This window comes from Lissotriton vulgaris, unplaced genomic scaffold (genome assembly GCF_964263255.1).
Source record: "Lissotriton vulgaris unplaced genomic scaffold, aLisVul1.2 SCAFFOLD_668, whole genome shotgun sequence".
Lineage (NCBI taxonomy): Eukaryota > Metazoa > Chordata > Amphibia > Caudata > Salamandridae > Lissotriton > Lissotriton vulgaris.
Genome location: NW_028247623.1, coordinates 807,658 through 824,677, shown reverse-complemented (window position 1 = coordinate 824,677; position 17,020 = coordinate 807,658). Strand labels below are relative to the sequence as shown.

The window sequence follows — 17,020 nt, the reverse complement described above, 5'->3', positions numbered from 1 at the left end:
AGGAACCTCAATAAGGGGCAAGCCAACCTCCCTCTCTAGGCAGTTTCATGAGTACTGCTGATATTCGGGATAATCTGACTGGGCATACTGGTACATTTGCTGTGTGACATGTTGAGTTGCAGCTATGGGCTGGGGTTGGGGTACCGCTACTGTCTGTTGTGGGTTCTGAGGAGATCGTGTGTTCTGTGGAATGTTTTGCGGAACCTGATCTTGTCTAGGAGGACGCGGTCTTTCTTTCGTCCTGCCTGTAGCAATATTGTATTTCAGAACGGTACATTAATTTATATAGTGACCTGGCTGCTTACAATAATTGCAATTCCCTTTAACGGGAGCTGCAGAATGACTAGTCTGGGTAGTACCCCTCTTCTGGCTGTCACTTGGAACGGACTGGGCAACTAGTACTTTCATTTTCGTGTCTTTAATACGTCTCTGTTCATGTTCGTGTTCTTCTCTGATTCTGTTCTGGTGATACTGTAACATCTGTAACATTTGGGAAGGAGTATTAGCTTGCCATGTACTTTCGACTTTCAGAACTCTATTTTTAACCTGTGGTAAGGAATTCTCTACTAATTTGGTCACAAAAAGATATGGATAGGATTCACTACTTGTTTTCAGACCGCTATTAATAATGAAACATTTCTCGAATCTGGAATAAAAATCACTAGTGTCTTCATCTTGTTTCTGTTTGCAGGCTGAGATCGCATCCCAGTCTTCCTTTTTAGTTGCTAGTAATCTTGGCAAAGCCTGTACTAATAACTCGGGCAATGCTTTGGCTAGGGCCCCGAGACCAGTACCAGGGACTCGTGTATCTTCTTCGTTTTCTAATGCTGCCCATTCAATCTTTTTCTCTCCCACCTCCCATTCTTTCTCTTTCAGTTTCTCGTAAATGCCAGCGGGCAACAGTACTTTTAACATTTTAAGTATATTGGGATATGTATACTCTCCCATGCGGAGCATGTCTTTTAATTCGCGGTGGAACCCTGCCGGGTCTTTATCATGGCACGGTACTAATTTTTTCATTTCCAATAATTCCATTTTCGTTATGGGGGTGTAAACAAATACTCGTTGAAGTGTACCCCCCGTTGTCTGAACAGGGTGTACTTCTCGTAAAGGATTCTGTCTGTCTATGTAAAATGTTTTCCTTACTGGGGGTGGAATGGGAACAAAATGTGGAGTCAGGAAAGTTCTGTACTTGTGGCTCTGTTCTAGAATGACATTAATTAAATCGGTACCTAGGCCTCTCCATCTTTTTAGTAGTAACTCTTCCAATACATTATGTAGGGGACCTGGATCAGAATGCTGACTTTCATACAGTGTAATGAGGTGCTGGATCATGTACATACCAGCTAATCGCTGTTCGTCTGGGGAAAGATTCAGAAACGTTTGGGCTACTACGTCATCTTGATATACTCTAGAATTGCCGGCCCATTGGACTGCTGACCGGGCTAGTTCTTGTTCTCGCATGGTACTAAGTTCACTGTAACCTAATCGATGTTTCAATACTTTATCGGTAGCTTGGAATAAATGCTCAAGAGAACATTGTTCTGGTATGGGAGGAAGAAAACGTTTCTTGCATTCTGGGCGTATGGGTCTGTAAAAGGGGTTCGCCCTACCTACATAGGCTATTCTGTCTGGGTCCTCGGCTTCTATATCACTGTCTTCTGAGACTTAACCATCACCTCTCTCGGCTTCTTTTGCTTCTTTTTCCCTTGCGTGTATTTCTATAATTTCTTTACGGATCCTTCTGTACATAGATTCTATACAACTTTGTTTACTATGTTTACCATCGGCTATGTTGTCACTCCATTTTAACAGAGTTTTCATCTCGTTTTTATCTTTACCTGGCTGGTCTTGTTCCCTTATCAAACAATTTATTAAAAACTGTAAGATCATAGTTTGAATCTCCACTTTCCTGTGTGCCATGGCTTCGTGAATACTTTCTGGTTTCTCTCCTGTTCTAATAAAATGATATATGTTGTCTAGATGTTGCTTCATGTCTGGAAAAAGAGTCAAATAATTCGTAACACGTCGTATACGTATTGAATGTAATATCATCTGATCTTCGCCTGGTATCGGATCATATATGCAATCAGTAAGGAACTGTTTAAGGGCTGTGTACGTAGTTACTTTCGGTGTACGTTGTAATGCTGCTTCTCTGAGTGTGGTTCGTTTAACTTGAGGCGGGGTGATAGGGAGACCTCCTACTGCCCCTCCTGCTGCTTGATCATCGACAATTACTGGCTGTGCTGGTGGTAATGTCAGTGGAGGTGGAACCGGAAAAATAGGTACAGGTAATGTCGGTTGGCCCTGGGTTGCAGGTGGGGGCGTATGAAAAGGATTGACGGGATTGACAGGACCAGTGGCAGGACCTGTGACAGGACCAGTAACAGGAGAAACAGTGGGCGCAACCGAGTCTTGAACAGGAATGTGAGGATTAACAGTCGGGGTTCTGATTGCATAGTCTGGAACATTGTCATCTAAGTAAGATGAAAGAAAAATATCGGCTGCGGTCTGTTTATGACGGAGTTTAGTTGGAACCAATGGTGGCTGTAAATTACTGGGTACTTCCGGGGTCGCCTTGGGCAGGCCCTCGGCGAGAAGAGGATACATGCCTTGAATAAGGGCATTTCTTTGTCGGTCTAATTGTTCTGCTCTAACTCGTTCACCTTCTTCTAGTAATTCTTTTTCTCAGGCTTTTTCTGATTCTTCTCTACTTTTCTCTGCTTTTCTAATTTCTTTCTCTGTTCTTCTATGCGCTTCTTTACGCCATAATTCTATAGCATCTTTCTGGGATTGTCTGGCTTTCTTTTTCCATAGTGCTTCCTCTACTCTCATGATGCATTCAGCATCCCATGTCCCTGAAACAGGCCATCTATATTTCTCTTCCAGATCTTTAGTATACTCGACCCATAAGTCTAAGTACAGTATGGCATCTAAGCCATGCTTATGGTACATAAAATGTCCGGGAGTGTCCCTAGGCGGGACGGGAACTGCTTCCTCGAGTATCCCTTTCCTAGTTCCTATCTGACGTAATTTCGAGAACAGCGGCATCTTGGCGCTTACTTGAACGTGAACACAATAAACACAGTATAGAATTGCAAACAATCATTCATACCACGACATAAAACCACATTAAAACATTTCGAACAGATACTACCTGGTACATAAAATACAATACTGAAAATCTCAAGAAAACAATACTAGAATTCTGAATCACTAGATGTACTGCTAAGACAGTACAGACATACCGGTCCCATAAAGAGACACGTCATACCGCATCCACCTAAGTGGACACGTCTGGACCGAGTCTGTCTACCCAGACCCGTCTTGACCGGGCACAAATAAATGAACCCGTCTAGATGCGTTCCCAACAACGGTACTCACCGAGAAGCAAAACTGAAGGCCTCGGAAACTCGATACTGGACTGGACTGGACTGCTACGGCGTCTACCACGCATGCGCTTCAGAACAGGTGGGCCTCTGGATACCTCGGACCTTGCTCTCTCGGCTCGGGCTCTGGTCGGGACTCTCCGCATTCCTCACCGCCTCGTCTGGATGCTGGACCGCAGTCTCCGTCTCCTCCGTGGGCCTGAGGGAGTTAGCAGGAAAACCTGCAGGTGTGCACAGGATCCGTCACGACTGTAGAAGGGGTCAGGCCTGCGTTACATCGCCAGCGCGTGGGGAAGGGGGAGGGGTCCCTGTTCGGGCGCCAGATTATGTGGTAAATAAAATTTACCGGACTATTTTTCTATACATTAAATGACAATAAAGGATAGCTCAATAAAATGAGAGGCAGAGTCCGTGGTATCTGAGTCATACGGGCTTTAATTATGCATCTCGAGAAGCAGGACATCTAGTTCCATCACCAAGAAGGTTCAGGAAGGGACATTCAACATTTTATTAACATCACACATTATATATAGTAAAACAGTATAATTGCATTGAATACAGTAGGCGTGACAAGTGAAAAGGAGCAGATAAGAACATATGGGCGTAAAAGAAGGCGTGTAATAGGCGTACACGGAGGTGTGTGCTAGAAAACGTCACAAGAAGGGTCATAAGTGGGTGGATGCATAGGAGGATTCTGCAGGGTCAGCAGAAACCTTTATTCTATATGCGCGCGCAACTGGCATGACGTGGAGAGGACGTGTAACTGGGGAGAGCTGGGGGACTTGACTTTAGCTCTAGTAGAAGAGTCTCGGTGTCTGGGATGTCAGAACGACCTATACCTATAACCTATCTGATATCTCATGTTTGGAGGATGTGTTGTCTGAAGTAAAAGGTCTCTCGGGCAGGTGCCATACATCACTGAATGCTAGGGAGTGCATACGTGTCTTGGTACAATGCGCGGGGGCCATGGGCCTACCATGGTAACGGGTGCTGTAAATTGCTTGCAAGGAGACAGGAAGGCCGGGCCTTTTACTCTGCAGCTGGGGAGATGTTTACCTATTTCACTAGACTGGAATGTGTTTTCGAGGAGGCTGAACAGATAACTGTAGGCAAAATACTGTCTTGGCAGGCAAGCAGGCCAGGCCGAGCCGGGCACCGCATCGCTGGGCAGGAAGTAAGGCAGAGGTCAGGGATGCATACCTTGAATGGCAGCTTTCAGAGACAGAAGAGACTTCGGAGCCTCAATTCAGGGCCTAGCTCGGCAGAGCCAGGAAAACATGGCTTCGCGTTAAAGTGCACCATGTAAAGACGTTGGCAACATAGGTTTAGAAACCAAATTAATGTTGCTTTCTTGGAGAACTTGGTAGATAACATGTTAACGTTGGACGCAAATGCATTTGCGTCTTCATTTTCGGCCATGGAGGGAAAATGCACGGAGGTCATGCACATACATGGGACGTTGGGGTACACGATAGGGGACATACCTGGTCATATAAAATTCGATTTTCCTCACCTGCCAACTTTTTTTTAACAAAGTTGGAGCTCTTGATGTGAACCAAATCCCCAGGAGAGATGTTGGCTGTTTTAACAGACTTTTTTTGATTGTACCTATCAGACATCTTCTTTTGTACAGTTTTAACTCGAGTTTCCAACGCATCATTGTCAACCCAACATGATACTTTATCACAAACAGTTCTTAGCAGCCAAGCAGGTTAATGTGCAGAAGTGGGTACTCTACCTTTGAGGGATATGAAAGGCGCCACCTTGGTTAGGGAATGTGGCGTAGTGCGGTAAAACCAGAGCATAGATCGAACCGCACCCTCAACGTCCTAACAATGACTCTTTGCCCACTTGATGCATTCTACCACCACTCTGTTCATCCTCTCTACCAAACCATTGGTTTGAGGGTTTCCAACAGAGCTCCTAAGATGCTACACACCAGATTCACTCAAGAACACACTCATTTCCTGATTGACAAACTGCACCCCATTGTCCGAGACAAGGGCCTCCGGGAACCCCTCCCGCATGAAAATCTCTTATAGAAACAGGATAGCATTACCAGCTGTGGGAGAGGAGCAGAACTTGACTTCAGGCCACTTGCTATGGAAATCCATAAGGACAAATGCAAACCGTATGTTGTGTGGTAGAAAATTGAAAGGGCCAACCATGTCAATGCCGCCCACTTTAAGCCATGTCTTCGTGGGGAAGGGAATGGGCTGAAGGGGAGGAGTAACAACTTTCAACCCCTTTTCTGCGCCACTACAAACTACATATTCCTTGACCCTCGCCTCTATATCCTTTTCCATTGAGGGTCACCAATAATGCAGCCTGACCCGCCTTTTAGTCATGGTTGCCCCCAGATGGCCATCATGTGCACAGTCAACCAATTTAGTACGGACATTCAGAGGAGGCACACATCTACCATCTCTCATGACTACTCCGTCTTCAATGGACAACTCTTCTGCCATTTTCCAAAAAGACTGGATAGCCAGGGACACACTTCTCTCCCTGGGTCAACCTTTCACAATGTATTCTTTAACTTCAGCAAGACTGGAATCTTGACTCAACGCTTCCTTCCATTCAATCTCACTGCAAGATTTGCTTTCAACAGCATCCACAGCTGCAATAAAACAATCGTCCCTGTCTTCCTCAACATCCACAGTATCATCCTCACTTAAGGGTATTCTTGACAACATGTCAGCCCTTACATTCTGCTTTCCAGGAATGTGCTTAACAGTAAAATCGTACTGCAGGAGTTTGGTGTTTAACCGTGCAATGCGAGGCGTGGCATACTGGAGACGTTCTCCCCCCAAGATGTATAGCAGAGGTTTATGATCAGTTTGTATGACAAACTTCCTGCCAAAATGTATGTTCTGAATTTTTCACATGCCCAATAACATGCCAAAAGCTCCTTTTCTATCACAGAATAGTTCAACTCAGGATCTCTCAGAACTCTAGAGGCATAGCTAATAGTAGCCCAGGTTGAAGGGGTAACAAGATCACAAGCCCTTACTAGCCAGTTTAATGAGCTTCCAATCTGTTAGCGCTTCAGCCCTCAGCAGGGGGACACCCCTTACCCCCTTGTTTAGATAGAGAATAAAAAGGTTGTGCTGGGGCTTGAAGATTTAAATGTTTCTTCTTTGAAATAATTCCAATAAAATCACATTGATATAATTATCCCAGCAGGCCTGGGGCTTCTTCAGGGCAATATGGATATAATTATATAATTCCGGCTTGTAGTGTGGTCATAAAGATAAACGATTAATCTAATAGTCACGGCGCAATGCCTGGTTTCTCCTGTGTCGAATCGGATAGCAAGTCGACCACGCTACAAGCCGGAATTATATAATTATATCAATATTGCCCTGAAGAAGCCCCAGGCCTGCTGGCCGATTAGGGGTGAAACACGTGTTGGCTGTTCACTTGATGTGCCAATAAATACGCTCTGCACTAATTAATGTGATTTTATTGGAATTATTCCAAAGCAGAAACATTTAAATCTTCAAGCCCCGGCACAACCTTTTTATTCGCATAGCTAATAGAAGCATCATTCACACCTGCAGATTGTGTAAGCACTGCCCCTAGACCATAATTACTAGCGTCAACGGTGATAGTACAAGGAATTGCCGGATCATATGCTCTGAGTGTTTTGGTATTAACCATTTCAGATTTAACCAACTCAAAAGTCTCCTGACAGTTAGGATCCCATATAAATGAGACATTTGTCCTCAGCATATTGGAAAGTACTTTCCTCTTGCTGGCATAGTCAGGAATGAAACGCGAGTAAAACTCACACAACCCCAAAAAGGAACGTAACTCAGCCTTATTTTTGGGGCAAGGACACTCAACAACAGCTCTCACCAAACCAGGTCTGGGACTTACCCCATCAGAAGACACTAGATGTCCTAAAAACTCTATCTCTCTTTTCCAGAACTCACACTTATTGTTCTTTACAACAATTCCTTTTTCCTCAAAGATGCCAAGCACAGACTTCAAAATCTTATCATGCTCCTCTAAATGTTTTGCAAAAATAAGTACGTCATCTTGGAAGATGACAACGCCCTTCAAATCTCGTAGCACAGACTGCATGACCCTTTGGAACACTGAAGCCGCGGATGCGAGGCCAAACAGCATCCTACAAAAGTGGAAGGATCCAAAAGGTGAATTAAAAGCAGTGTAATGACGCGATTCATCCTCCAACAAGATTTGATGGTATGCGGATGCTAAATCAATCTTGGAAAACCATTGAGCATCCCTCAATTCCTCTAACAAATCACCTCGTCGCAAAAAATAGTGTTGTGTCCTCCAACCTAGCTTTTCACCACAGGACACGGCAATATAGTTTTCTGACTTTATTTGTGGGTAAAACAAGCCACCGCTCCTCTCAGCACAGAAGAGAGGCACCAACTGACTCGTTTCAGAACAGGCACCACAGAGCACCATGACAACACATAAAGGTTCTAATTGGAACCTTAAACAAGCATATGTAAGCACAACACAGTGTTTACCAAACAAAATATGCAGGGAACCACCACAGGACCCGCACAATCTACTTTTGGATTTTCAAAAAAGAATAACTCCAAAGCTTACTGAGGGTTCCAACCTATATCCTAGTTGGAGTGTATTCTAGTCCAACGTCTACGTAATGAGCATCTATGTAAATTGCTGAACTTGCCGGAAAGTGTTGACTACTGACGTTGGCACTCAGTTAAAGAGGGGTAGGGTTATTTGAATACAGGTCATTGGCTATGGAGTGATAGTGACCTGAAGAGGACTAGAAAGGTTACTCTTGTTAGCTTTACAGGAAAGATCAACAAAGGAATCTTACATGTCGGTCCTTAAACAAGAGCCGTCCTGCCATCTCCATTCCCCGTCCTTATTCCGAAGTCCAACCCAATAATATTTAGAGTCTTTTAAACGGGTAACGATGGCCTGCAACCGAAGATCAGACTGGTTAATGACGGTGGTTACTCAACACAATGGCAGCAGAATAGAGTATTGATACAGCCAACAGTCTTGACAGGCGAGAGATACAGGTCTTTAAATCACAAGAAAACTCTCCTTTCAACACAGATCTAGAGGGGTGATACTTTCTATGATCATGAAGCCACCATTTAAATGCTCCTTCTAGGGCATCCATAGAGGGTCCCAACAGTGTTTAGAGTCTGAAGACTCCACCTTCAGGCGGTGAGACTCAGTCTCCAGCCTCCTGTACTGCCTCCTGCACAACCAAGAAATGTTTTATCACATACAGGCCTTTATGTTTTTTTCATCTGCTGCAGCTTTAACAATCTTTGTAACATTTTGAGAGTTCACGGATCAACTATTTTCATTTTTATTATCTTGGATGTTTTCTCTTTCAACATAGTTTTTTTTGGATGTTTTAAGAAATGCTAGTATTCTTTCGATAGTCTGATACAGGGAGTCAACAACCAACTCTACAGATTCATAGTAAAGAGAGGCAAAAAGGGTGAGTTTAAAAAACACTAAGGGGCAAATTATCAAGAAACAGCGTTAAAATCATCGCCGCTTTAGCAGCAAGAAACTGCCGCTAAAGCGGCGATAATGGGCTTGATAATATGCCCTTGTAAATTCCCATAGAAGTTCATGTTCTGGTGTGAACATGGGCTTCTATTGGAATTCTCAAGGGCATATTAGCAAGCCCATTATCGCCGCTTTAGCGGCAGTTTCTTGCTGCTAAAGCGGCAATGATTTTAACGCCCTTCTTGATAATATGCCCCTAATTCTTTTCTACCAGGAAATGTCCAGAAACACCCACATGAGCGATGATGTGTCAATGTTTACTCAGGCCTTGTGGGATGATACCACAAGCGTTCGCCAATATCACCTGTTCTTGGGTATGTGCTAATTAATAGTTCATTTTTGTGGGCTGATTCACAAGAACATTTGCATGTGTAAGTTCAATTTAAAGGGCAAATTCACTTTTCCAACTCAGATAAAGACAATTAACACTATAGAGATACACTCCTGCACTATATTATCCCAGAATTCTGCATGTGTAAATCTACTCCCAGAGGTTGTGGGTACTTAAAAACCTCTCCACCACCCAGTACTATCTAGAAAACAGTTGGATATTCACTAAGTCAAGTTCAGGAATAAATCCATTTCCAGGGTGGGAATGGGAAGACAAGAAGTCCATATAAGTTCATTGCTGCAGGTGATGGGGTTTCCCCAACGGGGGTAATTTTTAAAGATAAAAACATCATGATATACCCTGTGGGTAACACATACATATCTTACTGCCACACACCGGCATCCATCATCATCCTACCTTGTCCTGTAGAGTTGCTATCGTAGACATATTTGCGTTTTGCGAAGCGCAGAACGCGTGACTTGCATCCCAGGACTTGGTCTCGTTGGAAAACAGGTAGCACCTTCCTTCATACCACATCCACTGACGCGGGCAGGGGGGGTCCAGTCCTCAGAGGAGACACAAAAGTAGATCAGGACCATAAAAAACGTCCATTGTTCTCAGTCATCTAACAGTGGAAAGATTGATGTAAGAAACCCTCCTCTGTGCACCATTTCCTTTTAGAGAGGAGCCTGGGGCACACTGAAGAAGTGCATGCTGGGTAGGTCTGTGGACAGGCAGCTGCAACCCTTCAGAGGAGCTATAATGGGAGGTAAAAGTGTAAAAGTAATGTTCACTTTTAAACTCAGAGCAGTAGGAAGGAAGCCGTCTCTTATAAGGTCCAACTGAATAATGTTTTCCACCCTAAACTGTCACTTTTCACCAAAATATGTTTGTGCAAACCAAACATAGGAGGATATGTTCCCTTGACCTATATTTCTTTTAAGTATAGCCAAATGGCTTAAAAGCTCCCCACAAGAAAGAAAGATTTTTTTTGTAATGAAATGCATATAATAATAGCAATAGCTTTTAAATAGCTATAGTTTATAGCTAGAAACCTGATTGGAATTGCAGGTCACGAGGTTCCGATGTCAACAGCTCAGCCACTAGACCACACATCACCCTTGAAATACTACAACAGATATTTAGGGATTCACAAGCATTTGTGTGAATCTACAAACGTATTCAATTAATATATAATGTTAAACACAGCGCGAATTCCGCCGCGGTGTGGCGGTTTAATTAAGAGGCGGGCCACGCCGGCCAATGGACGTGTGCAGCACTACAGCGGGAGTGCTCGTGACGGCCGTTGGCCGACAAAAGCAGCGAAGGGGTTAAGGTTACTTTCAGTGTGAACATTACCCAAAGGCACCAGAGCTCTACACAGGAAAACGGCTGAAACAAACCCTCCATACGTCTAACAAAACTAGAAAATGGACATATCACACGCAACCTATAGGCACATCTACTGTGGTTTTGTATTTTTCGTAACACAAACTGCATGACTTTCCGTTCAACTGATGATTTACTTCAGTTTGCTGCTGCAGCTATGATAAGCTTTGGTTTTTGCCTGTTTTAAATTCAGAACTTACTCCTTGGACCATATTAAGTTTTAGCATTGTCAGTGCAAACAATGCCTATGCGCCCCATTATGGTGAACTCGCAGCCCCCAGGGCAGCCGTGAACTCGGGCTGCCCCCAGGGCAGCCCATTCATGTGAAAACACGGAGCAGCTGCGCCTGTTTTCATAGTGCAGTTTCAAAAGGGGATTAGCGATCCCCTTGCAGGCGGGAGCAGTCAATGACTGCACCCGCCTGCAAGGGGTTGTCTGGCGGGTCCATGGAACCCCATTTACCCTCGGCAGCTGCTCTCAGGGGCACACTATAAGTGCGTCTTTGACTCTGTGCTCGCGTCTGTGATAAGGTGTGGATGCAGAGTCAAAGGAATTCCCTCATTTGCATAGGGCAAGCTCCTATGCAAATGAGGGAACACCATCTGTTGATAGAGCTGCCGCTTTAAGTTCACCAGTGCTATCAGTATTATAGAAGGGGGCGCTCAAGTGTCTGCTTCCTCTTCTATAATAACAAAGTGCCCTGGGGGCACGCAAAGCAGTCGCAAATGCGAGTTGCGCCTGCCGGGACACCTTCTATAATAGGGCCCCAGATTGTTAGTTAGGTCTTGCAAGGTTTTGCGTTTTCTTGGCAAACGGGTATCGTGTGAAACATCAGCGTACTTTAAAAGACACAAGTGCCTCTATGGAAGACACATGCAACAATAGCAGCAACTGTGCCCGACTTTCTGGATACCCATCCCCTAAAGTGGTTCATTATCAGCAGCTTAAATGAATTTAAATGTAGCTCATTAGGATATCCTATAAATGTGTGTGGCTCACGCCCTTGTAGACCAACAATGGACACCCCTGCTCTAGTTGATGCGAGAATGTAAAAAATGTGGCTGAATCTCCTTGGGAGCAGGTATTAATCAGATAGCACCCGGAGGCTCGCCCTCCCAGGGGTGCAAGAAAGGATTCAGGGAACCCTGCAATCACAGAGTGTCTTGCAGCCGGCTGTAACAACAAAAATAAAAGATTGAATAGTTGTCCAGGAGTCATTCTAAAGTACACTAGATGCTATTTGCTACGAGAGCCAAAGCTTGTAGTTGACTGCTTCCAACCAAATGAATAAGGTAGGGCAGAACATGCCAGGAAGAGAATACATCCAGCATTTGTTAGATGCTTTAGGAGAACCTGCTAAACTGTTCCATAATCCACAAACCAATGGACTCATTGACAGGCTAAACTTAAGGAACTGCCTGGACATCAAATCTAGAATGCAACAGAGTGTGTCTGTAACACCAGATGCTCTTTATGTAGGAAACCCTCAGATAAGTGGCTGTGATATGTCTAAAGTACAAAGGCACACTGAGCTCACAGGTCAAGAGACCCTGTTCCTTTCTGTTTGAACTGAGCATCGAAAGTGATGGGATGAAGCCCCATGGGACATTGGATGAATGGGTCATTACCTGTTGGAAGCAGCAACTGTTTAAAAGGGAACCTCCGCACCACAGGAGGGAAAAGAATCTCCATATAATAATCATACCTACTCCTTGAAACCCAGAAAACAAAAGATATTCAAAGCATATTCCCTTGTCAAGCTACAAGACTCTGGAATCAATTCCATGAAGATCTCAGACTTAAACCCAACTGTTCCACTTCCAGAAAAACTTGAAAGCCTGTCTACTCAAAGTCTATGTCAAACACAATCTTATCTCGGACCATCTGTTAAAGGTTCTCGCTTTGTTACTGTATTTCTTGTTCTGTATGAGGTGCTGCATTGACGACGCTGCTAGATAGGCGCAATAATATATAGATCAAATAATAAGACATGAGAGGAGACCCACTCACAGGGCAGTCCCACTCCCAACACCCATCTTCTCTCGCAAGATAGAAATGAGAATCTTGTGATCGACACAATCTCAGGCCAATGAGGGTTTGAGAAAGACTACCCGTCTTTCAGTGCAGGACTAGCAGTGCTCCCATCATCTGCCAGATGCAACCTGCCAATCTGCACCGCAGCATGTGGATTGCAGCCAATGTTAGACCGCGATCAATAGCCTTGAAAGACTGTTTGTTCTACCATCAGGTGGAGTCGTATATGGCACAGCGCTCTATCACTTTTCCCAAAAAAGGATCCGTAAGGATCCGTAATTGCTTTTTCCAACTGAGTTCAAACCTGATGAAATAAAACATACCACACTTTGTGGTTGGCAAAGCAGGTCCGCACTACAAAAGCAATCGCTTTGCAAAGACCGATATAGAAGAATGAGATATGCCACTCAAGAAACTAAAACACCATATATAACCCAAAACAGATACTGAATTCAGAAAAAGGAAGAGCTGGCACAAATTTGTATTCTAGAGGGATTTTTACCAAGTGCTGTCTTCAAAATGACACTGTTTTCTTTCTTAAGCTCTAATTCCAGAATGGGGACCGAATCAAAGACAATGAAAGAAGCATACTGAAGAAAGCGTAAACTACTTCGAAGCACAAAACAGAAAAATCTAAAAACCTCCTGAGGATTGAGACACAGCAAAATGGTCTGGACAGGAGTAGTAACTGAAGTGAACAAGAAAGGAAAATTCATCTAGAGCAAGCAACAAGCTGCAATAAAAAAGGGCTTTACCACCGCCTTTATAACAGTAAGTACCAAAAAAATGAAACAAACAGAACGGAATGAATGAGAGTCCCACCAGATTGCTTTCTCTATTCTAAAGGGATCCAATCAAAACAAAATGCGGACTAAATGTTGGCTGTTTGAGCGAAGAGGATGTTGAGAGAGGGAAAAAAAATCATTCCAAGATGGCTGCAAGCAATTTTTCCAAAAATAAAACTGTACAACCTGTCTTCTGGGCTCTGTTGCAGAGAAACACCGGATACTGATGAGGCAGAGATCAGAGGAAGGAAGGTAAGTTCTAAAGAGCACCCAGAAGCGGAAACCTCTACATTAACATAATCAACATTTTGGTGTTCATGCTGGGTCTTATTTATTTCCATTAGGTCTGATTGTTTTATTTAACATATAAAATGATTATTTGTATAGATGTGCAATGTTTGTATATTTTACTTTTTCAGGCATTGGGGTTTGTTCAGGTATTGGATGGGCAGTTTTTTAGCTATAAATATAACTTAGTTTAGAATCTTGTTAGTTAATATTCTTACAATTACATTATAAGCATTATGGCGGCTGTTCTCTATTATAAGGAACAATAATTTATGTAGGTATTGGGTGAATATAATTTTATTACTTTTTATTTACTAAAGAAAAATAATTAAAAAATATAATTGGGTTTACTATTTTAGGTGATATATATCGTTGAGATGAACATAAGTAATGGTTTGTTAAAAATATAAAAACAATTGCATTAAATTACATTCTACTCTAAAATTCAATATATTTAAAATAATTGTTTATTATATAACTAAAAAATTAGCGTTTTAAAATATTGATTTTTATATACTTTCTTATTTACCAAACAAAAAAATTGTACTTGGAATTAAGACAATAAATTGTAACACCCCCCACCAACAGCTGTACTTTCTGAAATAATGGTTGAGGTGGTGTAAACAGTAAATTTCCTCTTTCCAAACTCCCAAGAAAATATATGAACTTTACTTACGATGCGTAGGACTAGTGTTATATAATATATCTGCCCCCACATTCCCTACCCCCAAATATATAGACTTTTGCTGGTGTTTATGGCACTGGAGATAGAACCTTACACCTGACTACTTTATATATGCCCTTTCCCCAATGTTTTTAGAACTGCAGTTAAAATAGGTAAACCAACCCATCCCCCCAAAAATATGATCTTTCCCCAATATTTGCAGGACTGGAGTTAGAATAGTACATTTGCCTCTCCCCCAAATACATTGACTTTCCCTAATGTTTGTGGAGCTGAAAGTTAGAATAGTTATTCCTACCCTCTATCCCAAAATATCTGCACTTTCCCCAATATTGGGAGGGGGCTTCCATATATTTGTGGGACTGGTGGTAAAACAATTAGTCTGACCCCCAGAGGTTTATGCACCTTCCCCAGTGTTCATTGGCTTGGATTTAAAAGAATACATTCTCCTTCATCTCAATGCATGTACTTTCACTAATGTTTGTGGGACTAGAGTTGCAATAGTTAATTTCACCAACTTTTTTTGTTTTTTATAGAGTTTTATATAGCGCGAACTTGACCTTAATCGGGTATCAGAGCGCTTTACATAGCACCAGTTGCATTACATGAGGATACATACTTTTTTTGTTAGGCACAGGGAGATTAAGTGATTTGCCCAGAATCACAGGATGTTCAACGTAATTGCCGAGACTCAAACTCAGTTCCCCAGATTCGAGGTCGACCGCCCTAGCCGTTAGGCCAACTCCTCTCCTTTTATGTGATCTAATCAATGTTTGTGGGTGAGTTTAGCATTATATGATTTGAAAAGATGCTATTTAAAAAATGTTAATAGTGTATACACATTAAGGGCCTCATTACGATGTAGGTCGTAAAGCATTCCGACCGACTGTGTCGGAAGGGTTTCTGACCGAATCGGATTCGGGTAGGCTGACCAACTGACAGATTATGATGTTTCTGAACACGGTTTGGTTGGACTCACATTGACTTCAGTGGGAACCTGTGTTCCGACCGACAACACAGGCTCCCATTGCAAAGTGAGGTGGTTGCGGAAAACCTTGCACCCTGTGGCGGGCATCCCATGGGGCCTGCCACACAGTTAATGGGTGGAAAGAGAGGACCCATGGGTACCACCATGGGCCCTAACCAGAGGCCTCCGGGTGAAGAGGGCCCTGCTATAACCCTATAAGTCAGATTTCAACAGTTGGACCGTGTCGGACACACCAATTCGGAACGGGTGTCCAAATCTGATATTGTAATTGCTCGGTCGGAAAAACAGTCCATAGAGCCATATGAGTCAGCTCCGACTGACTTAGTTTCTCTGAATGCTAGTCCGAACCGACTCGTAATTGGTTGGTCGGAAATGTTTACGAGTCAGTCGAAAACACCGGCTCTGAATCGGATTCAGACAAACCGAATGCCGTTTGAAGCCTTTCCGACTGACTTTAATTAAAAGTATGAAATGTAGATATTTTTTAAACATATCAGTGTTTTTTAATGAAAATATTAAAGATATTGTACATAGAGAGATTGATTGTTAAGTAAAAAATGCATTTGTTGTAGAATATTTCTATATAATTTTTCGATATTATTAGTAGACTATATTTAAAAAAGCAAACTATAATAATGTTACATCTATTTCCTTTTATAACAATACTATTTTTCTGCCCACTATATTATTGTAGGAAATGTTTTGGAATTTTTTCTAATTATATTTGCAATAATAATAATAATAATAATAATAATATGCAAGTTTGTAAAGCGCCTGGTTACACTAGGCTAGTGTGTCCCCGCGCTACGGTATCGTCCACCAAGAGGCAGGCTGCCAACGCCCTCCCACCACCATTCAGACCCTGCCACCCAAAGCTATTCAGTGAGGCATGGGCAGGATTTTAATTGGGGAAAAGGAACGTTTTCAAGTTCTTGCGGAAGACCGTCTCCGAAACCTCCAGCTGAAGGTGCACTGGGAGTTAGTTCCACTGCTGAGCTGCCAGGAAGCAGAAAGAGCGGCCGTCCATTCTAGCCCTCCTGATAGAGGGAATTTTGACCTGCCCCAATCCGCTGGATCTCAGTTGGCGTGAAGGGGAATACGCGGTCAGAAGGTTATGTAGATAAGTGGTCCCCTTCCTGTGTAGAATCCTATGGCTTACACATAGAGCCTTGAACAGGATTCGCTCCTTGATTGGAAGCCAGTGCAGGGCAGCTAGGGCCCTTCTGGAGGGGGCTCTCTTAGGTAGCATCAGAACCATGCGGGCCGCTGCGTTTTGGATATGCTGCATCCTCTGTATGCAGTTGACATTAGCACCCAGGTAAAGGACATTTCCATAGTCCAGCCTAGAGGTTACCAAGGTATGGACCATGGTTTTCCTCGCTGTAGTGGGCAGCATGTCCAGTGTCTTACGGAGATCACGCAAGACTCCAAAACATGTGCCTGCCACCTGCCTTGTATGGTGCTCGAACGAGAGCTTGGGGTCAAGCCACACCCCTAAGTTCTTGACCTGTTCGCTGGGGTCGGGCCCAATAGTTTGGTTAATTTACTTTTAAAGCCTTTCAAATCAAATTTTTTGCTAGAAATACTTTG

At 43.1% G+C, this 17,020-nt stretch overlaps 1 protein-coding gene across 1 annotated transcript in view; it reads right to left on the bottom strand.

Moving 5' to 3' along the window:
* LOC147665126 (early activation antigen CD69-like) overlaps positions 1 to 17,020 on the bottom strand; it is a 73,732-nt gene that overhangs the window by 31,038 nt on the left and 25,674 nt on the right. Inside the window, exons 4-5 of the mRNA XM_086949757.1 lie at positions 9,682 to 9,830; positions 8,218 to 8,321 (exon numbers count right to left, since the gene is read on the bottom strand). Coding sequence (XP_086805883.1) covers positions 8,218 to 8,321; positions 9,682 to 9,830 — 253 coding nt within the window. The remainder of the gene's footprint in view (positions 1 to 8,217; positions 8,322 to 9,681; positions 9,831 to 17,020) is intronic.